At 29.5% G+C, this 25,743-nt stretch overlaps 1 protein-coding gene and 1 long non-coding RNA gene across 5 annotated transcripts in view; both read right to left on the bottom strand.

The window, feature by feature from the left end:
• Positions 1-3,628: 3,628 nt before the first annotated feature.
• LOC145186465 (uncharacterized) overlaps positions 3,629-25,743 on the bottom strand; it is a 167,846-nt gene continuing 145,731 nt past the window's right edge. For 2 of the 4 annotated variants that reach the window (XM_090072971.1, XM_090072972.1), the window contains exon 14: positions 3,631-3,889. In XM_090072971.1, the coding sequence (XP_089929097.1) occupies positions 3,717-3,889 (173 nt within the window). In that variant the 3' untranslated portion in view covers positions 3,631-3,716. Of the gene's footprint in view, positions 3,890-4,472; positions 4,524-25,743 lie in introns of those variants that run through there. The other 2 variants (XM_090072975.1, XM_090072974.1) reach the window with 2 other exon arrangements.
• LOC149878234 (uncharacterized) lies at positions 6,680-8,927 on the bottom strand. Its single transcript, XR_016447615.1, has 4 exons — positions 8,901-8,927; positions 7,189-8,459; positions 6,857-7,071; positions 6,680-6,774 (listed from the first exon to the last, which is right to left on the bottom strand). It is a non-coding gene; the product is annotated as an uncharacterized LOC149878234 (long non-coding RNA).

The following is a 25,743-nucleotide window of genomic DNA, read 5'->3' as shown; positions in this document are numbered from 1 at the left end:
ATATTACGCACTTATGTTATATAATAATTAGCTTCAGATACCAGTCGCTTTAACTCCCTATGTGCGTCAATAGTAATACAAGTTGAGCTTTCTATTTGCGGTAGCAAAAATAGCTTAAAAAATTTCCAATTTTCAAAAAAAAAGTTCAACTTGTTAATTAACATATGCAACTCGAACAATACCGAACTCTGATTTTGTTCAAACGTTTTTTCAGAAAAGTCCATCTTTACTACTCTAAGTTTTGAGTTGATTATACCAGTTCTTAAAACCACACAAAGGTTTTAAATGATGCTTGAGAATATTTAACGTTTTTTTTTTAAGCATAAAAGTTTTTTACTTTTTAATTAATTTCATAACTGATTGTTGTGAATGGGAAAATTTTGGTTAAGTAATCCTTTTTTTTTTAAGAATAAAACTTGCTGAAAATTAAGAAATTAAGTTCGGTCGATCAACATTTGATTCAGCTTAAGATTTCAAATCTTAAAACTGGAATCTTTCAAACGGTTGATGGAGTTTAAATATCTAATTGAAAGAGTTACATTCAAAGTGTCAATGTCAGCACTGTTGCAGGCGTTATAGGTTTTTGTTTTATTTTTTTTATTTTAATCGGGCCGATTTTATGGTTAATCTGGCTCGTCTGTTTGTTAATCGCCGTGATAAATTTTTGTTGACAATGTTTTTTAGACGTAACTTTGCGACAAGCAAACCCACGTAATTAGTAAATTTTGATGTTCATGATCATCTTATCATGTTTGGATTAACCCATGTAATTACATGCGTCATTTAGTTGTGTCATGAAATTTCAGCCTACACGGATGCATATCTTATAGGATTTTGTTTTAATTGCTATTCGCTACACGTATGCCTAACTTAGATAACTTTGTCTCAACCCTTCAAGGCTTAGAGCAAAATTGATATTCGATTAATACTTTAAACTTGTTTTTCAAAAATAACAAATAGCTTATGAAACAGTCTGAAATAGAAACTTGTACGCTTTTTGTTATTACACGTTGTTGACGGTAGTCGAGTGACGAAGCATACTTATTAAACATTTTTGCTAAAGATAAAAAAAAAAACTTTTACGGCCATTTTTACGGCCATAACGTTTTACTTTTCTTTTCGTTGTTTTTGTTAAAAAGCCAGCCAAAGTTAACTTTCGCACTTTTGCTGATTTGCAGTTAACTAATTAGTACTTCATGCCTCTGCTTCGAAGACTCAAAGCAAGCACAATTTTGTAAATAAGTATATTTCAAAGCTTGAGGAAGTGCTGATAATGTTAATAACAATCATATACAAAGTAAGAGCAAAACTAAAAGTCTTTGGGAACTTACTAAAGTCTAAAATAGTGTAAGAAAACAATTTTAGAACAAAGAAATTTAGTTATTTTAAAAAATTGTTTTAGTTATTTTAAAAAATTAAGTCTTGGTAAGCGTATGACAAAAATGATTCTGGAATGAATTTACACAGCCTGATTTGTTTCATTTTCCGTAAGAAATTATGAGGCTAGTTCTTTTACGGAGAAAGTATGAAGAAGAATTACGAAGAAAATTTATGAATGAAATGTATAATTACGAAGAGAATGTATGAAGAAAAATGTATGAAGAAAATTACGGAGAATGCTTGGGTTCTTGGTTACGTTTGGTTATGCGACATGAATGTTTTGTTCATATCTTACTATTATTTATTATTTATCTTATTAATATCGTTAGATAATACTTAAATTTTCTCTATATATATTTATCATTTACATTTTTACATTTTGCTGCACAAGATCCTTCGCTAACTGATTGTCTGCATCAGTTTATTCTATTAACACACGGAATATTGAAATAGGTTTTCAGAATGCTTTTTATAACAACATTCTGCTAATAGTAACTTTACATATTGCGAAGACTATCTAAAGCTCTCAAGTAAAAAAGTTTTTCAATTTTTTAAGTATAAAAGAATAATGAAATGATTTTGTAAGCACTATTTTATTGGTTCTTTGTCTTTTTTCAACTCTTTTACTTGATCTTTCCTTTCTGAATCTGTAGTTTCTTTTTGCAAATTATTTATAAAAAAATTTATAGCGATACGAGATCCATATCCATTCTTGGTGATCGTCAAAAGTTAAATCTGCACTGTTTTAAAAAAACTTAAAAACTTGTTAAGCGAATTGAAAAAGAATAACTGCAATTTTTAACGAGAATAGGAGAAATAATGTTTAGAATACTAAAAAGTTAGCTAATAAAATCAGACAGAGGTGTCTTGCATGCATTAAATATCTACTTTGAATTAAGTGTGATAAATAACTCATATAACAACGCCAATACTGAAATACTGCGCCATTTCTTTGAGGAAAATAACTTAATATTGCAGCTGTAGCTGTTTCATTAAATATTGTCAATGCAAGGTTGACATTGTTTGTTGTGTTCAGGATGAATGACCTAATAATTATTATTTCTTGCTTTTTTTATGTTCCCATCTAATAATTGATCTTTTTCATGGAAATTTCATAAAACAAATCCCATGAAATGTAACCAGCTGGAGCTTCAAAATTGTCTCTGAACAAATCAAATGAAAAGGAAGGAAAAAAATTTTTTTGCAACCACCAAGTTATTTCTTACAGTTTTTACTAAATTGATTATATCAGAGAAGAAACATACTTTTAATACTCCATTGTAAACTGGATGATAAATAAATAGTTTTCCATCTCCAGTATATGCTTTATGAAACTCTAAAAAGACATTAAAATTAGTTGAATGATAATCTATAAAAACTGCTCTTTCTTTAAAACCAGACTGGTGCAATGATGAAACACAGTCATCAATTTTTTTTTAACCAAGAGTCATCTTGGATCCACACGAATCATCCATAAGAAGCTTGAAATCATTTTATACACAATGTTTTTATAATAAAGCTGCTATAGCTTTAAATGTATTTATATCGCAATTTTGAATTTTTCTTAGTAAACTAAAAGATGGTAATAGCAACTCACACCAGTTGGTTTATTTCTCATAGGACAGGAAAACTTTCCAACTGTTTTTTAATTTGCAATTATGACCACTGCAAAACAATTTAAGTAAAAAATAAAATAAAAGTTAGCTTTCGTTAAATACTGAAACATTAAGATCTTATTAACATTAATTCCCAGCAAGCATATTAACGTTGAAAAAACGTTGAAAAAACGTTGAAATTTTTTGATTGGTTGAAAATTTTTTAACGGTTGAAAAGCCGTTAATTTTTGGTTAAAATGGAAACGCAAATCTACGTTGAAACCAAACGTTAGTTAAACGTTGAAAACAAACCACAGATCAACGTTATATTAACGTTGATTTAGCGTTGGTTCAACGAGCATTTCTTATATGTACAATAATGTTATTTTGAGTAGAATATTCTACTCACAATAACAATATTGCATAGATAAGAAATATTGTGCGGGTGATAAGAATCATTGTATGTGCTATTTTTTCAAAGTTTATCCAAGTCTTTACTAATTCAAGCTAAATTGTGACCATTAACAAATCCTATCAAATTTCAATACAATATAAAGACTGCAAAAGCTGATTTTATATATCTTATTATAGTTTCACAAATGATCTGCCCATTCGTCATTTTGTAAATGCAGATAACTAAACTGTAAATGAAAGCAAATAAAACCACAAAGATAATTTAAACATTTTTAAAACAAAAAATTATACAAAATAAAAATTATTTGGAAAACGATCTTGATAAAATCATTCTTGATCATAAATATCAACATCTTTTGTATCACCTTCTGTCATCACACTCTCCTCTTGATTTGATGCTCGCTTTCCACCATCCAAACGATATGGTGCAAACTTCAAACAATCTGCAATATACCGTCGTACATCGTGTTTATTTATCTTAAAACATCGGGTAACTGCATCTAAATGAAAACAACTTATTAGCTTTTAACAACTATAAACGGTGTTCTAAATAGAACAAAAAATTCAACAAAAAAAACTTTTTTCTGACTTGATCACCTAAGTTTTCCAAAACAACCTGTATAAGTTGTGTGAAACATGACATAAGAATACGGATGAATCCGTCAGGCAGAGATCTCAAAACATTACAGTAAGATATTCGTGCATTTTACAAGCATTAATATTAACCTTCACATTGTTTACAAGCGAATGTAAACATTTAACGATCAATAGTGGGGAAAAAACAACTTAATATTGATCCAATTTATCCAAGATAGCAACTCTTTCGGATAAAGCATACATCACACAAATAAAACATATATTAATGTATATTAATTTTGAATCAAAGTTTACCGAAAAATTTACATCACTAATATAAACTAAATCATGATAAAATTATGCAATAAAACAACAATGGATATCTCAATTAAGATTTGAAAAAGCACACATGAATACAACTGAGTAGTTAGTAGACAGACATGTCTAGACATGTCTGTTTATATTTAATTTGAACAGATATATTGAAATATACCTGTTTAATACATTTGTCACACATTTTTAAGCGCTGCTCCCACCAAGTCTAGAAAGTTCTTTCACCTGTAGTCAGGGCCGCCGAGAGCCTTCAAGCCGCCCGGGACAAAACCTTTTTTGGCGCCATTAGATTTCGCTTCATATATATACTTTAGCATAGAAGCAAAAAAGTACATTATGCTTTTATTGCTACTTTAACTTTATTTCATTTATTTCACAATTCCTAATTTAAATAAAATTTTCGAGCTTTTTTCGAGGCAAAATTATAAATTACTTCATCATATGACAATGATTTCGCGAGATCATTTTCAATAGACAACATCATAAGATTTGAAAGTCGCTCTTGTCCCATAGTGGCTCTGAAATGGTTTTTTATAATCTTAGGTTTACTAAAAGATCTTTCACCCTCTACAACGGATATTGGCATTGTGTGAAAAATGATTAATTTCGAAAATATTCGTAAATTGCTTCGAAAATAATATATATATATATATATATATATATATATATATATATATATATATATATATATATATAGAGAGAGAGAGAGAGAGAGAGAGAGAGAGAGAGAGAGAGAGAGAGAGAGAGAAAGAGAGATACTTCTACTAACTCACCTTCAAATCAGTATTTTGATTAGTAGCTTTGTAAAACCAACGTAATTCTAGGAGCGTTTGTTTATTTTTTTTCACATTTTTTACCCTTTTGGAAGCCAATGCCCTATTTTGGGCACCAGAATGTTTTTTACGATTCATTATTAACAGTTACTGTAAATAACCGTACGCATCAATAAAATAATAGCATAGTCAACTACGCAAACTCATCAAAAAATTATTAACTCAATCTCAAAAAGCTATGTCATAAATCAATATTTCAATAGTTAAATATAAATCTTAAACTGAATTATCATAAATAGATTGATTGTTAAGAGTTGAAAAATATTTACTATAACTTTGTAAATTCTAAAAAGAATTATTTCTAAATTGTATTCACAGTTTGTTATTGCTAATTATCAATGTTTACGTTTTTGTTTACTTTAGTCTGATGAATGCGAAAATCTCAAGGGACATTTTTAATTTAACAGCGTATAGAGTACGAAATCAATGATGAGTTCATATTTTAAAATTTTTTCGAGGAATTAGAAATAATGATATAACGCGAGTAATATTTACATTTCAATTATGGCATTTTAAGATTAAAAAAACTATTTTTATTTTACTTCGGCATCTGGCGCATTATGCGTCGCGCTGATAGAAAAAAAGGAAATAGCCTTATAACTAGAGAACTGTTTAACATTTTGAAGTAATTTTTTTAACAAAGCATCAATTATGAGAAATTGTTTGTTTTTATATATATTTATAAAAAAAGTCCGGTCTTTTTTAAAACCGGTTTCATTCCGGTTTTTTAGTTGGTTTATCCGGACTAATTAGATTTTTGATTAAAAAGATATAAAACCGATAGTTTTTTATATTTAAAACTCTAAGTCTGATATATCAGTTTATCTTTTTTAGGGGTTACAGGGATTTTTAGTCTCCACTTATATTTTCATGTTAAATAAAAAGGGAAATAACAAGTATTTTATTATAAATAAAAGTAAAATAAATACTCCAGTAGTTCCATTCCCCTCAAATGCAAAATAGAGGTTCTGATGCTAAAATAGGTTTTTAACAATATGTGGCTATGAAAATAGCCGTTTATTAAAAGTTTCTTATCAACTACAGCTGCATGGTTTAATGATGCTTCCTTGATTTCTTTTCTTAATATGAACCATTACTCTTTATCTTCCTAAAATTATTTAACAACACACATTAAAATTTTAAAAAGTTTTGTTAATGTAATAAATAGTGTAGTTTAAGATATAAACTATTTATTATAGAAATTATCTATCATCAAATTCTAATTCTAATAATTATACATTCAAGAAAAAACTTTATTCACTGTAATAAATAGATACAATTGAAATATAATTAAAATTTTTACTCTAAACGTATCTCAGTTATCCTTATGTGGAGCAACATTTAATATTTACAACAAGCCTTCAAGAATTGCACTATGCATCACTAAATAGAAATAGGACTTTAGACACATCTTTGAGGAAAACAAAAATATGGCAAAATTGAGTCAAATTGAGTCAAAAATATGGCAAAATTGAGCCAATTGATGCAATTTTTCCTCAAACATGAAAGTTTGGGATTCTTATTTTTCAAATTTTCTAACAACTGATATTTTTTTTTTTTTTTTTTTTGCAAGCATAAAAAAAAACATACTGTTTGATTATGTAAAAAGATCTCAGAAATATCAGATTGGCTACCACCAGCACCTAAAATGTATCATTAATAAAATTAAACGATAACATTAAATATTTAAATTTAAAGAAATACATAGCTTTCTCCAATATTTACCTTAAGAACAGTTATCAGCTTAATCTTCTTGCAGTATAGCTTTTATACCTCTTGCATTTTGTTCTTCTTACAGTATAGGTACATGTCAGATGTCATAAATAAATAATTAGCTATATCCCTAGCATTTTCAGCAAAAGAAGTTAATCATGCATGACCTACTCGTGCAGTTTTGTTGGCTTTGTTCCTGGCTTTAATGGCACTCTCAGACAAAGAACCTATTGGATACTTAAAATATTTAATAAAAGAAACACCATGAACTACCATTCTATGTACAGACTGTGACATTGGAATGGCTTTTAAAAACTGATCATTAGAAATGAGACCAAACAGACCTTCAGATTTCTGCTTGAAAATTTTCACATCCGGTCTTGCGGTTGTACTATTTATATCAATGAGCAGGTCCCTAAATAGTTTGATCATAGTGGTATTCAAATTTAAAATTCTCCCAGTCAAAGATGGATTATTAAAGAATTTTCGTGCAACATTGCCAGTGTTGGATGTACCACTTTCCTTCCTGACAAAAGATACCCTTATTTTTAATTGTATTTTGAATAAGTGCTGGAATTTTTTTTTGTTTTCAATAAATTCTTGGCTGTTTTTTGCTGGAATTTTTCTTCCTTGTTTCACTGCTGGAAGTTTGCAAGCAGTATTGAAAACCCACTCCATGCTGCATATCCACAAATGAAGACTGCAAATTCCAAGTTTCAATATATTCTTGTCTACATCTTTATCTTTATTCCAAATGGTTTCCAAATTAAACTCCTTAGGACTTGCTTGACATACATGACAGCACTGAGATGCTATATTTTTTTAAAGCATTTTTGATACCACAGCATTAAGTGTTTTACCATCATTTATTGTGGTATAAATAGTTGACAAACTTGAATTTATAACAAAAGTATTGTCATGAAGTGTAAACTTAATATTCTCTAAAGACAAAATTTCATTTTGTAAATGTTCAAACTTCTCTTGAATTACAATTTTTCCACGGTATCTTTTTTCCACTTCGAATCTCCAACAGTACAAACACTATACACAGTGGAATCATCCACACCTCTCTTCATAGTTGCTGCATTCTGAAATTCAGATTGGTCACTCTGACCATCACCACCCACTTTGCAAATAACATATATGTTATCACATTCCTCCTGTGCTAAAAATTTAATAGAATTATCTTCATCCTCCAAAAGATATTTAAGCACTCTAGAAACTGAATGTTTGATCATATTAAATAGACTACATTTTACTTCAGTTTCTGAATATTTCACCTGCTCTGGATGTCAATTTTTTGTATTCTTTTAACTTGGTTAAACCTGGAGGAACAAGATGATGATTTTGTGTAACAATTTTTTTAAATTCAGCCCATGTTCTGTCTGTTAGTCTCAAATTGCAAAAAGTATGCGATGATAAATTTGGACCATATAAATTAGACCTGGGTGCAGTAGAGGGATTAGATGCAAACCTTTTTACAGCATGTTCAAGTTCTTCTAGTTCTTTTCCCTGAAGATTATTAGTTCTTTTACGTTTCATCCTACTCGTAAGTTCTAACAAAGATTTTCTAGGTTTTGGTGCTTCAGGTGTTCCTATTGTTACAGTATTTCTCCTAAAACATGTATAAAATGTGTGTACAACTTTTAACTATATATATATATATATATATATATATATATATATATATATATATATATATATATATATATATATATATATATATATATATATATATATATATATATATATATATATATATATATATATATATATATATATATATATATATATATATATATATATATATATATATATATATATATATATATATATATATATATATATATATATATATATATATATGTATGTATGTATATATATAAATCTTTGTATTTAGTGAAGAACAAACTGCTTTTTTTTCCACATTTGTTAAAGTTTTTTATCGACTCAAAAGCTAGTCTTCGAAAAATTTTGAGACTAACCATACAACCAGCATTATTTAGTGCAATAAACTTAGACTCGCAAGGTAAAACTGAATCAAATAAAAACTTACCGGAAGTTATTGAACTACGGAATTTTCATTTACTTCACAGAATTTAGTCGGTTTTTGAATAAAATTCACAGTAGTAAAAATGATTTTTAAGCATGAGGTCACAGAGGTCGCCTCAATTTTTTTGCATGGCAGTAAAGTCAATTCGCAGTAGCTATATTTTATTCAAAAAAAAACGAGGCGACCTCTGTGACCACATGCTCAAATCAATCAATGTTTAAGAAATCAAAAAATCAGCAAAAAAATGGTATGCCAAAACCCTTTTTTTCTATTTCTAGTTTTACATTCAATTAAATACATGATTATCTTAATTTCGCATAAAGATAATATAGAAATTTAACACTTATCATATACTTTGAAAGGATTTTAACAAAAATGCGAGTTTTTTAAAACCTCAAAAAAACCCTTAAGATGTCAAAAGTTTAAAAAAACTTAAAATAATTTTTTTTTTATAAAGAGTTTAAAACTAAATGCAAAAAAAAAAAACTTAAAAAGTTTAAATATGAAAAATTACTAAAAAATATGTACAAAATCCTATTTCCGCTAAGCGATGCCTAGTGTGGCGCCCCATCGACATCTGCCGCCCGGGACAAACTGTCCCTTCGGCCCCCCCCCCCCCCTCTTGGCGGCCCTGCCTGTAATTGAAAAGTAATTTTACAGGTTATAATATATATTGAAACCTGTGCATATATATGGGTGTGTGTATGTATATAAATTCTTCTAACTAGCAAAAAGCAACCCGTAATACGGGTTATGGTCGGTCTGTTATTTAGTGTGGCTGTTTTCCACAATTAAAAGTTGCGAAATCTTAACTAATACCCAATTAGAAAAACGCCTTTAAATTGAAAAAATTAAACCATCTGTAAAATTAAAAAAAAAAAGTATGCGGAGGTAAAATAATTTACCAATTAATTAACATTGAGTAATTTACAACTGACATAGGTCATATCAGTGTAAGGCAGAATCATTTTCCTATGCATTTCTAAGTTCAAAACAATACGTTTTTAGTTACTGACACAAAATAATAACACTTCATCATGCTTTAAATTGACGAAAAAAGCTAAATTTTTGTTATATTTTTTATAACATGAACTTTAATTAATAAGAGTAATATAAAGCGAACGTTAATTATACACGAATTATTAATTTTTTGGTATCCCCTTGACACATGTCTCTTTAAAAAAGGAAATTGTCTTTAAAACGTTAAATGCATACAACTAAATAAATTAATTAAAAATAACTGAACATTTGACCATTACTATTTATGGCACTAATCTGACCATTTTTATATATGGCCTCTTTGTTTCAACAGCATTTAATAAACGGTAATTTGCTACCATTTACTTAAAATTCCTTTTGTTACTCGAAATTTAATTCTCTTAAATATTTTGACACTAATAAAGGACCTCCCTTCCCCGTTTTTGCCTTAATGGTTGGTCAGGAGAATAGAGCTATTTTTATTAAGAGTAATCAAGTTTTTGATGAAGACCTTTTACCAGAATAATAAAATGTGAAACAATGAATTAAGAATTTAACATATATAAGAATTTATCTTTCCTCAAAGTTTTCTCTCAGTCAAAATGATTGCCGGGCCGAAATCTTTATACTTTGAACAATCTTCACTATCATTTATCAATTTAAAAATTGTTATTTTGAAATTGTTATTTTTACTTGTATAATTTATTTTAATATATCAAATATAGTTTTAAGAAACATAGTTTTTACTTAGAAGTTTGTTAAAATGTTTATTATCAGTTTTTCATAATGAGTTGTGTAACATATTTGAAATAGCTTTGGTCATCAACTTCAATATTCCTTTAATATATATCTAACATTATTTACTTAAATTTTTATGTAGTATTATTACAGGAAACCTAATGTAATAATTTTCAAAGCAAACACACCATAATTTGTTTAACATTGTAAACTGCAAACGTTTCAGAAATTCTGATATATTACAAGTATTATATGGACCATTCTTAAAAACAATAGCAATTAAAAGATTAGATCTTATCCCGAATTTACGTAAATTAGGAGTGGATTAAGTATGATTATGGAAGGATTTACTTTACAAAATGAATCTTAATCAAATTTTGTTGAGTTTTTACCGTTTTTTGATCATCCTGAATCAATGCGCATCGGCGTTCAGTTTTTAAGTTAAAATAGTAAGTCCAAAATATCAGAATTCCTACAAATTAAAGAATTCCTACAAATGTAAAGAACTCCTACAAATATAAAGAATTTCTTTATTTTAAAAGTTAATAATATATACAATTACATAAATATTTACATGTATTTGCGTAAGTTTTTAAAATACGATTTTTTTCTGAAAAGAAACTTTTTTAATATTGCAATGAACTTATAAGTTCATTAGTAAAAAGATAAATACTAAACACTCCTTAAGCTTAAGGAGTGTTTAGTATTTATCTTTTTTTGTTGAGCACTTTTTTCATATTTTTTTCAACACAATTTTTCAACAACAATTTTTTGATTATAGTCTTCAAGAATCTTTAAAGAGAACGAAAATTTATTCATAACCGTTCCTTCGTTCCTTCGTTTTATTTGTAAGCGTTTAAACTCTTTATTTTAAATTTGTAAACTGATTTTTATTAACTCAAATTAACACAGACCAAGGACTGGAGTGTGTAATTACCGAATGTTAGCAAACAAATCTGTCAATGTTTCATTTTCCTGTTCAAACTGTTTATGTTTTGATATACGCATTACTATCGTTTTCACTGAAGCTATTCCACCAAAAGTAAAGAAATCGTTAAAGATTAATCCCTTTTAGCGACATCGGTATACCGTCCTGTGTTGAAAACGAGAGAGCAAAATTGCGTGCGTCACTATTTTATTAAAATAACTAAACGATTTCCTGATAAACCTCCCTGTAAAGGGTTTGATTGGGCTTGATTTGAGTGTGATTGAGTGTGATTGGGATTGATTTGAGTGTGATTGAGTTGATTGGGATTGATTTGAGTGTGAAGTACGAGGATTATCAAAGATAAATTTGTTTTATCGCTTGCCTCTTTTTGTTGCTAACAATAGCAGGTGGTGCGTTTTCATTTAAGTCTAAAATGATAATGTTGTTGTAAAATGTGAGACCGTAAAGGATGTTCGCTTGAGGATCATAACCGAGCAAATCCTGTATTTCTAATGGCAGAACTAATAATGAAAACACGAAACTAATTAACTATGGAAGCAAAAATACAATGCTATGGGAAGGAAAAGAACTAAACTATGGACGAAGAAAGGGAAAAAGCAAAAAGAAAACTCTCAAATAATGTACTTACAAACTACTCGACCCGAAGATTTTTCCGTTTGATAACAGGGGGCCTGTTGCCTAGAATCAAAACAAATTTAAAAAATATCTAAGAAAATTATATAGGTAATATTATATAGAATTTTTTCAAACTTATGCAGACTGTTTGATCTTAATATACACTTAAACCCTGTAATAATATATGTTCTTGTAATATTACATTATTATTTATTTACTATAATAGCTCTTTAAATATTACCTTAGTGTAACTGGCAAGCATTTGTAAACAAAACGTGCTGTTTCAATTTTAGTGCTATTTTGATTATTGTAGCTCCATTTAGGATGGACCGACGTGTTGTCTATAAAAATAAAATAAAGCTTGAAATGGATTTTAGTAAATTGTTAATTAAAAAAAAAAATTATATTTTGTATGTATTTATGATGCTTAAGCTTTTTAAAAGATAAATCGCGAAAAATTCTTGAAGAGATTTTTTTTTTTTTATCCAGCGTAATTTGAATATTACAAAATAGTTCTTCTTATTGTTAGGGTGAATTATGATAAGGTAGTAAAGTAAATTCAAAAAAATACCTCTCATGTTTAAATTTTTCGTTCGTTCTTGAATTATAACTTTCTGAAAGGATTGCGTAAATCGGTCATTATTTCTTCCCATCCACCAGATTTTCATCACAATTATAAAATCATTCTTTCTTTCGAAAATTAAATTTTCGTTTGTTACATAACTTATTGAAAACTTTAGAAACGAGTTGATGTATAGTTTACGAACCTAAAGTATTTATTTAACGATACTTCATCTTGATATATAAGTAACGCAATTTACTTCAAAACAACAATGCAGAGCGCGGTTTCTTTAACAAAGGCTCTAAATGTTTTTTAAAGTAACAAAAGACAAGTTAAAACTCACAAATATTCGCTTTAATTTTCCTCCTTCGATCACTGGACTAAAATTCATGCTGGGATCTTGTTATACAATGCTTTCAAAGTTTAGTTCCCTATCAGAGTTGAAAGAAATAGTCAGATTTTCAAGATCAGCAGTGCAGTCGGAAGTCGTGGTTATGTTGACATCGACAGAAATATTCTCACTGTAAAGTAAAATAAAATAGTGAAAATAATAAATTGATCGTCAACCATTTTTAAACTCTTTATTCCTTCAGTTATCCTACGAGTTTTGTCAGTCATCGCCATCTTTATAGCCTCTTACGCACTTGTCGTATCATCGTACCCTTGTAGCCTCTCACGCACTTGTTGTAAAACTGACAAAATATATGACTGTTACTTAAATTTCAATATTGTAAGCTTATCCTGCACGCATCTTTTTAAACTTTGTATTTTCGTTTTAAATACTTAGTAGCTCTTAAGAAATTCTCATTTACCTTCGAGATTCTAATAATATTGTAAAAAAGCTCAAAAACTCAAAGTACAACTTGATTGGTACTCATCATATAAGAACAGCATATTTTAAGAGGTCAGCAAAATAAAATAAAAATTCAGTAGGCACATACTCATTGATATAATACACATCACTATTTTATAAAATATACATGCAAATAGTGGGTATCAACAAAATAATTATTTGCAATTTGGGGCCCGTATTTCAAATTCTACAGACAATTAACATAGACATCTTGATATTTCAAATCTCCAGCAATAAGCAGTTAAAGTCCAGCAGTAAACCAATAAAGTAGGCAATAAACCATTCGTTTTAATATAGTCTACTAGCTTCCAAGATGTGTTGAATCTCTTTTCTTTATGTACTTTTTCAGTTTCCACATTAGTACACTTAGTCATAACAAAGATGACATCTTCTGAATATATTACTCAAAATGATTGCATTGGAACTTCAATTGACAAATATGGAGGTAGTAATGCTTTATTTACTGACCCTCAAATTGAATTTTTTGTGAGCCGGTGTCCTTCCAGATAGTTGAGGACAATTATAACAAGTTCCGTCTTTTGTTACAAGATGTGCTTCACTAGTATTATTATTATCAAAACGATCTTCAAAAAAATCGATTGATTGATCCTTATCGTAGTTTTCTTCTTCCCTAACATTATGACTATGATAAGAGTTATTACTTATATGATAAGAATACTCATCGGTTTCTCCATCAAAATATTAAATTCTGTATTAGAACACTCCACTTCAGCTAGTTCACTAATTTCTTTTTCGCTTAAAATCTAATTTTCCATTTTTTTTTATTTGAAAATACTCGTGCTACATAAACGCCAAGTTCATACTGATCGTATGAGAGCGCAGCTGAGGTGTCCTGGGTCGAGTGATAGACTATTAAAAAATTTTATTTATTGAACGTGGTAAAAAAAAAATTCTACGTTTTCTATGAATTCTGAATAAAAGCATGATTTTAAAGGAGTACAAAGAAAAAAAATGAATTATTTAAATTAAAATACCAAATTAAAGAATAAAGTATCCAAAGAGCCTTAGAGGGGCCAAGGATATTTAACGGTTAAACAGCGGACAGCGCCAAAAATGTAGTAAGTGGATATAATAAAAATCCAGTTCAGAACATTACTGAGTCCTTTTTTCATTCAATATTTTTTCTTAAAAAAATTACCCTTCGGATGTTTTTTTTTTGTTCAGAGGCAACTGATTCTTTCTTTCAAAGTTATTTTTATTTCGTTTCTTCATTCCTTGTATCTTTATTCGTGATGCGGTGGATTTTCAATGTAAAATGACAACAGCTCAGTATAGTGATTTCAATACAGAGCTGTTGTCACTAGGATAATAACAGTTTTTCGCTTATTGACTGTTTAAAATTAACTTTGGTGAATTAGATTTTAATCTTGTACAGAAAAACCAACCAAAAAAACTCATGTATTTCAATACAAAGAATAATCTTTAATTAATCATATATTTTCCATTTCGTTCAATGACCATTTGCCATCTTTCTTTCAACTTCATGATTCCACTCTAGTAGAACTTCTGGTCCTTATCAGCAAAAAACTGAACCACATGTGACTTAAGGTCATCTTCATCTGTGAACAATTTACCATTCAAAAAGTTCTGCAAACTTCGAAATAAATGGTAATCCGATGGTGCCACATCACGGCTGTATGGAGGATGTGGCATACTTCCCTACAAAGCTCCAATAATTTTACAAGGGTTGCTAAAGATGCGTGAGGTCTTGCATTATCATAGTGGAGCATTATTCCTTTCTGATTTCCATTTAAAAAAAATGCAAAGTGTACCGAAAATGTTCATTTTTGCACTCCGTTTTAAAATTGATGTACAGCTGATATGTACGCAAGTACCCATGTACCACTTGCTTCTAAAGTAGCTCAATATGTCTTGCATCAAGTGTAAAAAACCAAACTACATTAAGATTAACTGGTTGTTTAAAAAATAAAGCTTTTTATGACTAAAACACCGAAAACACCGAAAACACCGAAAACACCGAAAACACCGAAAACACCGAAAACACCGAAAACAATCATCTTGAATAAATATCTTAAACAACTGAAGGTTCTTTAGGATATTTATATAATTAAAACAAAATATGCTCTTAAGTATGTACTCAAAAAAGTTTATTCTCTGAGTGAATCAAAAGTGTAAAACAAGTTTATTGTTAAAAGTTTGGGTTGAAATAAAAAGTTTGAAACTTTTTTTTATTGTGAATTTAAAAAGATGTGAGAAACTCTTGCGTATGTTGACTTTTGTGAAATTCTCTCTCAGTGATTTATCTACAAAAAGATGCATAGAAATTACATAGATCATAGAGATCCATAGAGATTGCATAGATACATAGAGATGCATAGAGATTACGTAGATGCAAGGAGATTACATAGAGATTATGAGTATGTTGATTTCGGTGAGTCAAGTATTTGGCCAATAAAGAGTTAACGAAGAAAATTTAAAAAAAAATTGATAAAAAAGAACGTCACTTTGTTAATTTGCTTGGTGAGAAAATTTTCAGATTGCGATTCTTCAATGTCCGCGTTATTGTGACTGAAAAAAATTTAAACATTTCTGTAGTTTCGTAGGAGAATTGTATTGCAACCCACTCTGTGCTCTTATCTTCTGCAGCCATATCTTCAATCTGAAAAGCAATCACTTGAGAAGTAAGTAGTGCTAAGTTTTGTAGCTACAATGAGCAGTGTCAGTTGCGTGTCGGAAATGTTTTATGCCGTATATTTTGTATGCCGTATATATTTTATACCTACCAGTTGCCTAATGAACACAGTATTAGGCAATTAAGACAAATATACTTTTAGCCAAACTTTTTTTGTATTTGCTGTGCATAAAATGTTTAAAAATAAAGAAATTTTTACTTTGAATGAATTACCTTGGCAATTATGTCATAATATTCTTCAGTTTTTCCATACGGCGGATCCTCGTTATATGTTTCTTGAATTGAATTAACAAGCTGACTGTCATTATGCTTCAATAAGGTTCCAGTACCAAAAGAACTTCTTCCCAAATCAACAAGTTGTGAAATATTTGGTCTAGTAGTAGTAGTAGTAGTAGTAGTAGTAGTAGTAGTAGTAGTAGTAGTAGTAGTAGTAGTAGTAGTAGTAGTAGTAGTAGTAGTAGTAGTAGTAGTAGTAGTAGTAGTAGTAGTAGTAGTAGTAGTAGTAGTAGTAGTAGTAGTAGTAGTAGTAGTAGTAGTAGTAGTAGTAGTAGTAGTAGTAGTAGTAGTAGTAGTAGTAGTAGTAGTAGTAGTAGTAGTAGTAGTAGTAGTAGTAGTAGTAGTAGTAGTAGTAGTAGTAGTAGTAGTAGTAGTAGTAGTAGTAGTAGTAGTAGTAGTAGTAGTAGTAGTAGTAGTAGTAGTAGTAGTAGTAGTAGTAGTAGTAGTAGTAGTAGTAGTAGTAGTAGTAGTAGTAGTAGTAGTAGTAGTAGTAGTAGTAGTAGTAGTAGTAGTAGTAGTAGTAGTAGTAGTAGTAGTAGTAGTAGTAGTAGTAGTAGTAGTAGTAGTAGTAGTAGTAGTAGTATTCATTACATCTATTTTTTCATGGACATTTAGAAAACCTCACGGCTTCCAAACAAAAGTTTTTTTATAAAATTATCTCGCGATGTTGTCTTATTTAGCGACCGTTTTTTAAACTCAATTATTTAAAATGAGGTTTTAAAAAGATGTGTGAACGGAAAAATGCGTCACTAATTTAAACAACCACGATTAAAACAAGTTTTATTTTTGATGTAAATGGGGTATAAGTCGTGTTATTTAAAACGTCTTTAAGTTGCCTTATTTAATTCGTATTAAAGACGGGTTAAAAAGACGCATGTGTGTGGGTGTATATATATGTTATATATATATATATATATATATATATATATATATATATATATATATATATATATATATATATATATAATATAATATAATATAATTATTTGGTCTAGGAATTAATTCGTGCGGTTTTTAATTGAAAATTGAAGGTTTATTTCAAAAACTAAATGGATGAATACATTAATGAAAATAGTGTCCATCGCTAGTCACTACTTTTGCCCATCTTTCCGGCAATTTACGAATTCCGAGTCGAAAAAATGCTTCATCCTTAGAAGTGATCCAATCAGAGACCCATTTTTCGATATTTTCTGAAGAAGTGAAGCGCTGTCCAATCAAATTGTTATTCATGCAATCGAACAAGTAGTAGTCAGAAGGAGCAATGTCCGGAGAATACGGTGGGTGGGGTAACACTTCCCTTCCGACATTTTCCAAATAGTTTTTGACAGGTTTTGCGACATGTGGTCGAGCGTTATCATGCTGAAAAATGAGTTTATCATGTCTGTTACCCCAATCTGGTCGTTTTATGACCAGAGCTTGCTTCAAATGCTTTAATTGTCGTCGATAACGTTCTCCATTAATAGTTTCACCAGGTGTCAGAAGCTCATGGTACACCACACCTTTCATATCCCACCATATACACAGCATAACCTTTGCACAGTGAATATTCCGTTTGGGTTGTGATGGACCTGGTTCACCTGGCTTTACCCAAGCCTTTTTTCGTTTAGGATTCTCATAATAAATCCATTTCTCATTACAAGTAACGATTTGATACAAAAATCCCTTTCTTTTCTGTCTTTCAAGCAGCAATTCACAAATGGTCTTTCTTCTTTCCACGTCTCTGTCTTTCAATTCATGTGGAATCCAATGAGACATTTTTTGAATCATACCCATGGCTTTGAGGCGTCTGGAAACTGTTGATTGTTCAACTCCTAACGATTTTGCAAGGTCCTCTTGCGTTTGACAAGAATCCTGATCAAGCAATGCTGCCAATTCTGCATCTTCAAATTTTTTCGGCTGTCCTGGTCGCTCTTGGTCTTCCAAACAAAAATCACCACTTTTAAACCGTGCAAACCACTTCTGACACGTTCGCTCAGCTAGAGCATGATCAACATAAACTTCAACCAAAATACGATGACTTTCGGTAGCACTTTTCTGTGTGTGTGTGTGTGTGTGTGTGTGTGTGTGTGTGTGTGTGTGTGTGTGTGTGTGTGTGTGTGTGTGTGTGTGTGTGTGTGTGTGTGTGTGTGTGTGTGTGTGTGTGTGTGTGTGTGTGTATTGATATATTACTATATAACCTTATTTTATATAAATATTTAATTATTTCTGGCTATTTTTGAAATAAGCTTTATTGAAGCAGAGCACATTAAAACTTTCATCTTCCAAAAGACTTCTTGTTTTAGTTGCAAAAAGTTCGTCAGCAAAAAAAGTACGTTCAGACTCCATACAGGTATGTTTAACCGCCATTAAAAAATCTGCGCTCTTTGCAAAATGTCACCTCGTGTTCTTACAATTTTAAAATTGAATTGTTGACAACAGGCTTTTTCTTGCAGTCTAACAGTCTTTTAAAAGAGGTAATTTCTTCTCGAACTCAACTGCAACATTCTTCTGCAAAATATTTTGTTTTTTATTGGCGATCATCTGAGCGTTATTACCAATTTTCCATAACTTCTTAATCATTGGACTGGAAACTACCTTAACAACACCAAATTGGTTTTAATTGGTCATCAATATATCTATAATTAGCTTCAAGATTAAATCACTTTTTTCAATCAGAAAAGTTCTCGGTCTCGGTCAAAAGTTTCTCTGAAAAATTGTGCTATTTTGATTGTTCTTACGAATTGCTGCCTTTTTTCGAATTACTCCATTTGTTTTCTATCATGTTTTTGAGCGAGTACTTTAATGAAAAACTTATACTCTAAAGAAAATCTTTCTCCAACAAAGTTCAGATGTTTTTTATCAGCTTTACTAGTGATTAAAGATTTTCTTACTCTTTGGCTGCAATTTACAACCAACGTGCGCACTGCGTTAATTGATATGGATAAGCTTTCGAATCGTGTCGCTATTACTCCTGCACATATATTAGTGAAATCCCATCAAGAGCAGTAAATCGGGCAAGCGTTGCAGAAAGTGATTTTTCGTCTCGCTCCAGTATCGGAAAATATTTGGTTAACGCTTTACTTTTTTTGTTAGTGGTTTATCTGATTTACTTAGCGAGGAAGTAGCGTTGTCAGGTAATTTTTTATTGAAGGAAAGTGTGAATGGAGACCTATTGTTGAGCCATCTTTAATTTTGAAAACCCTTTTACTGTTGGAATACATATGCATAATTGCCTCTTTCTTCTCGTAAAAAATATTTCCTAATAGCGGGAAAAAAAACTCCCTACGAGGTTTGCGTAATCAAGATTCTTAGGACAGATGCACATATGCGTTTTTAAAAAATTCCAAGATTTTTTAATTTTTTTTTTTAATGACTATCTTCATAAACTCTTTTCATTTAAAATACTCAAGCTTACGCATTGTTGTCTTCTCGTAAATAATGTTTTCTAATAGCAGAAAAATATTTTCTACGTGCTTTTGTAACCGAGATAGTTATGACGGATGCCTGTATGTGTTTTTTTAAAAAATATGTATTTGTTATGAAAAAAAATTCCAAGATTTTTCAGTTGATGACTTTTTTATGATTACTTTCATAAACTCTTTTCATTCAATATACTCAAAGCTCAGCTGAAGAAATTCAAGTTTAAAAATGTTCAACCAAATAAGAATATAAGCTATGAAAAATAAGGAAACTGAGAGCTCTTCTTCCTTACTACACTAAAAATGTCTAATTCAGGGATGAAGCACTAAATTTCGGGATTTTGCGTTCCCGGAATTCCTAATCCTATATGTAGTAATAGATTTTTTTAATTAAGATGTCTTATGTATGACTTTTTTTAAAACTTAGTGTAAATGATTCTAATCTAATTATTTATGCAAAAAAAATTAAATTAGTCAGTACCTTCAAAATCGATATGTGTTTGAACATGAAAATATAGTTTAACTCCACTTGTTGATCTTTGACAATAACAGTTGTTTGGATCTTTTACTGCCCCGACATATAGCTCGCCGTTTAAAAGTTTTCGACCGCAAATTTAACCACACCTTTCCTCTGTTGTGTAGGGTTCTTGATAAATATCAGCTTTAGAATAACAACCCGGGCTCCATAATGGCAAACATTTCAAAAAGGGAACTGGAAAAGTTGAAAAAGAAAAACTATTAAAAGAAGAAACTATATATTAAAAACTCATTCGAAAGTCCAAAACAAAAATTAACATAGCCATTTAAACTATTTTTAAAACTATTCCTGTGCTAGAGGGAATTATATATATATATATATATATATATATATATATATATATATATATATATATATATATATATATATATATATATATATATATATATATATATGCTTGCAACTATAGTTGGAAATTTTACCGGAATTTCGGATTACCGGTTTTCGCTAAATTTTTATCCCATTACCAGTAATTACCGGTTTTTACCAATATTTTTAAAAAATTTTGTTATATTAATAAAAATGTCTTCCCTGAATGATGATCTATTGCGAGTATGTTTGTGTTTCTTGTTTGCAAAATTTTGAATTAAATGTGTGAAATAAATTAGAGATTAGTTTATTAATTCATAAATTAATTAATAATTACAAATTTAAACGTTTTACAGCATTTATATTTATTTGATATATGAGTATTGTATATTTATTAACAACCATGTGCTGGCAGATCAACTTCTGGGCTTAGGGCTCATTTAAAATCTCAACACGACAAAATGAAAAAGTATTGAACGAAAAAATACGTTATTACCTGGAAAAATGCAAAGAGAGATGACCAAAATTGTGGAAAGAGAAACTATACCATCAATGATGCTATAGTTTTTCTTTCAACAAATTTTTTCATCTCTCTTTGGATAACAGAATTTTTGAAAGGATGGCTTTACTTGATGGTTTTAGCATTCATGGAATGGCTAACTCTCAATTCATTAGAAATTTATTCATAAATCTAGACCTTAATCCACTAAAGGATCACAAAACAATGTCAAAGTATATTGGTGATTTTACAGTGGAAATAAAAAAAAAATTTGACTTACAATTTACATGGAAAACACATTAGCCTGACTGCTGATAAATATACAAGTGTGAGTAATCAAAGGTTACTAAATCTTAATGCCTATCCGGAAGGGAAATCTTAAAATTTAGGGTTAATCGAAGTAGATGGTAGTCTTTCACCTCAAGAGGCTAAAAGCTTATGGAAGATATTACCTTGCTCCCAACAATTGTGTTTACCACATGGATTCCATTTGGCAGTTACTGATGTGTTTTATATGAAACATGTATAAATAGAAGTTGAAGAGAGCAAGAACATGGAGTTAGAAGTGGATATGTTTGTAGAGGAGGAAGAAGAAAACTATGTAGATTTAGATGAATCTTTTGTTTTAGAAGAGACTGAATTGAATCCTAGAAATTTGGCTCCAGATATCCAAGTCTTATATCTTTAGTCAGAAATATTGTGAGAAAACTTAGAAAAACCCCAGTAAAAAACAATTTCCTTCAAGAAAAAGTTCAAGAGAATTATGGCAAAATACTCTCTCTTCTTATAGATGTGAAAACAGTAGATCTTTTATCTGTTCCTTCAAAGCCTATGTTTGTGAAAATAGCTAAAGAAATACTACATCACATTCGCAGCAATAAAGATGAAAATATTAGTACTTCTGACTTAGAGCTTTCTCACAAAAGTTCATCAAATCCTGAGAGTCAACTGAAGCTGTCCCTTGGAAAAGAATTAGAACAGACCATTAATCAGTCTCTTGCAGTAAAGGATTGCAGTGATAAAGAAAACAAGTCATGGTCCAAACAGTTTAACCTGTATGAAAGTAATGTGGAAAGAACAAAATGAATATCTTTGTTGAAAATAATATAATTTACACTTCTTTTATCTAATTTTTCAGGAGGTAAAAACTGGTACTTATATAAAAAACCGGCTAAGTTTTACTGGAAAAAATCTTGATATATCAGTAAATTTTTACTGGTAAATTACTGGTTCCCAACTTTAGTTAAAACTATATATGCAATTTTCTTGCGATTGTTTAAAAGTGGCATCTGAAACTTTTAAACCTGCTGAGAATTTAATTCTGTATATTTCATCAATAAACTATATATACATATATATATATATATATATATATATATATATATATATATATATATATATAGTAAGAAAATATTTTAGAAATTTAACCAAAAAACTTAAAACGATAAGAAAATTAATACTCTGATTTCTTGATTTAAATTACAATTCGACAAAAAGGATCACAAAAGCGAAAAAAAAAAAAAACTAAAATCGCTTTTCGGTCGTTTATTTGTTGTTAATGTGTGACTCGTTCCTTTGTAATATTTCTTATGTATTTTTTTCCGTCATTCGAAATTTTCACCTTTCCGAAAAAGCAACTTAAGTAAAAAGCAACTTTACCTTGAATGATGACAATGAAGATTGAAACATACATTTTTTTTGTCCTTTTTGAGAAAAGTTGTTTTATATTTTAATTAAAGTTAAAATCATTCGGTTAAATGTAAAAATATAAAATTCCACTTGGCTTCTTTGTTTTCTTGGATTCTTGAAATCTTTGAGTTCTCATGTCCTTTAAATGTTGATGTGAAAGATATCACTTCAAATTTTTTAGGATCCAAGGAAACAACCGGATGAGATTTATCCATAATTTATACCTCTTCTGATAAAAATATATAAGTCCACAAGCCGAGTTATTCACAAATTTGTAATTAGAAAATAGTTTTGATTAGTTAAAGAGAAATAGTGACAAAATGGTCAGGAAAAAAAATCAGTGCAACGGAAGAAAAGAGATGGAAGTTGTTGTGTAAGACTAACTATTGTTGATTACTTCGGAATAATTTATTTTAGAATTATTTATTTCGGAATAAATTATTTTGGAATTTTGATTATTTAAAACAACGTGATAATGAGACTTTTAATTAAAACAAAGCCTTTGCTTCTATATTACGGTTTAAATGTCTCGCCTGAAATCTTGTTTTACGAATCAAAAATCAACATTTCATATGCTACTTTACCGTACGTGCGGTACGAATAAAAACGTGTCGTTTAAGGAGCCTAAGAATAGTTATTTATATATCACAGCATTTTCATCAAACTCAGATGCATAATTTATCTTCACAAAGTAATAAACTTGGCGAGGAGGAGATTATTGTCAACTGAACACCACTATGAATTGTTTGGGCGTGGTTTTGTTTTAATATTTCATTTTGAAACCACAAAACTCTTAAACATGGGTTGCTTAAAACAATAATTTTTTTAAATTTGATAAGTGGCAATATTTTTGCTGAACATTCAACCAATGATATATATTAACTAGATGTCTAACTTCACATAAATTCCGTAAGAAAATATGAAGCAAGTTTTTGAAGGTAGTAAAGCCGGTAGCAGCAGCAAAGAAGAAAAATTTCTGGTGGTGTTAACTTTAAACATTGGAGATGTTAATATTGAACATATTTATTAAATGTAGGTTAAAGGTAACTGACGTTACTTTTATCCTACATTTATAAAATTATCCAATACTAAAGCATTTCACAAAATCATTCCAATTTGACTAAATTTTAAACACATTTTCTAATTTAACTGACAAATATTTTTTTGTTTTGTTTTATTTTTTCTATTCGTTTTTCCGTAGTATCTGTTAACCAATCAGATGCTGGTGGCAAACAAGTTATTATCCAATCATATGCTGGTGGCAAAAAAAATTTGCTTCCCTTTTTTTCGGAAGTTAGACATCTAGTTAATATATATCCAATGATATATTATATATACTAGATGTCTAACTTCGATACGAAATGTGAAGCCGTGGGAGCCATTTCTAATTCGGGCAAAAACGTGCATTTTTAACTTTTATTTCGCACGTCGGATATAGTTTTTGCCCTTATTACAAATGGCGGATTCAATTTGTAAACAAAAAAAGCGGCTTCACTTTTTGTCCAATAAAATCCCACAAGTTAGACATCTAGTATATATAATATATCATTGTATATATCATTGCATTTAACTACCGATTTAAACAAAAAACCACTATCAGACTAAAAACCACTCATCCGGCTAAAAAACACTCATCAGGCATTTTATTTTGTAACTAATTTTGTTTTGTAACTAATTTTTTTTTGTAACTAATTTTATTTTGCAACTAATTTTATTGATGACACAATCACTATTTATTAATGTTGTTTCATGTTTTGTAAACCATAATAAAATTTTTTAGTTTAAATTTTTCTTATTATATAAGAGCTTGCTTATAGTTAATGTTTAAAAGAAATCCCTCGAGACCTCCATATTGACATCCCTCGAGACCACTATATTGGCAATTATTACTTTCTAGCTTTAAGGGCTTCATTGTCAGCTAAATGTATATGAAACTTATCGCCATTAAGTTTCAAAGCATTTTTAGCAGAACTGTTTTAGCAGAATTATTTTAGCAGAATATTTTTAGCAGAATTTAAATAAAAATCATTTAGATCAGTAATTAAACTTACTAATTTTTATAGTTAATATAGCTTACATAAGTGATAATTATGTGAGGAGGGAAAATGAGAAAAATTATAAACATCATCGTAAAGTTTTATCAAACATGTAACATTAAATCGAAGAAAAGAGCGAGACAAAATCGAGACACTCAAATCATCAGGTAGGTACATGAAAAATTATATTCGAAATAAAAAAAAAAATACTTCCACCATTAAAGTTTAAAACCGTTTTCACAAAAACGAAGAGAAACTCGCAACTTCACTGATCAAATGATGACTGTTTAACTAGTAAAGTTCTCGAAAATTCTATAGCCATTCTTAGACAAACACTAATTAAAAGATGACCGGCAAAACCTGTTTTAGAGTACCATGACCGATAAAACCTGTTTTAGAGAACCATGACTCAGAGGCTAAAACATTAGCACTGAACAAAATTGATTTGAAGTTCATTGTCTTTTCTAGAATTCAAGAGACATGTGGACATATAGAAAAAGAACCGTTGAGAAAATCTTACAGGGTTTAAGAAAGGTTTTTTTTTAAAGGGAATTTCGAAGAGGTTCTTCGTAAGGGGAGAACATTATGAGAAGGTTTTTTGGGAGATTAATGAGAGAAATTATGAGATGACTTTATGAGAAAATCAAAAAGATAATTTTTTTATTTGAGGAAGATTTTAAAAGGAGTTATAACAAAAGGAGATAGAGAATATATCAAATAATAGTTCTAATG

This window comes from Hydra viridissima, unplaced genomic scaffold (assembly GCF_058129835.1).
Source record: "Hydra viridissima isolate aposymbiotic clone 2 unplaced genomic scaffold, HvirCarnegie_v1 scaffold_15, whole genome shotgun sequence".
In the NCBI taxonomy this organism is placed as follows: Eukaryota; Metazoa; Cnidaria; class Hydrozoa; order Anthoathecata; family Hydridae; genus Hydra; species Hydra viridissima.
Note: the sequence above shows the minus strand (reverse complement) of the source record. Positions and strands in the feature narration are given on the sequence as shown.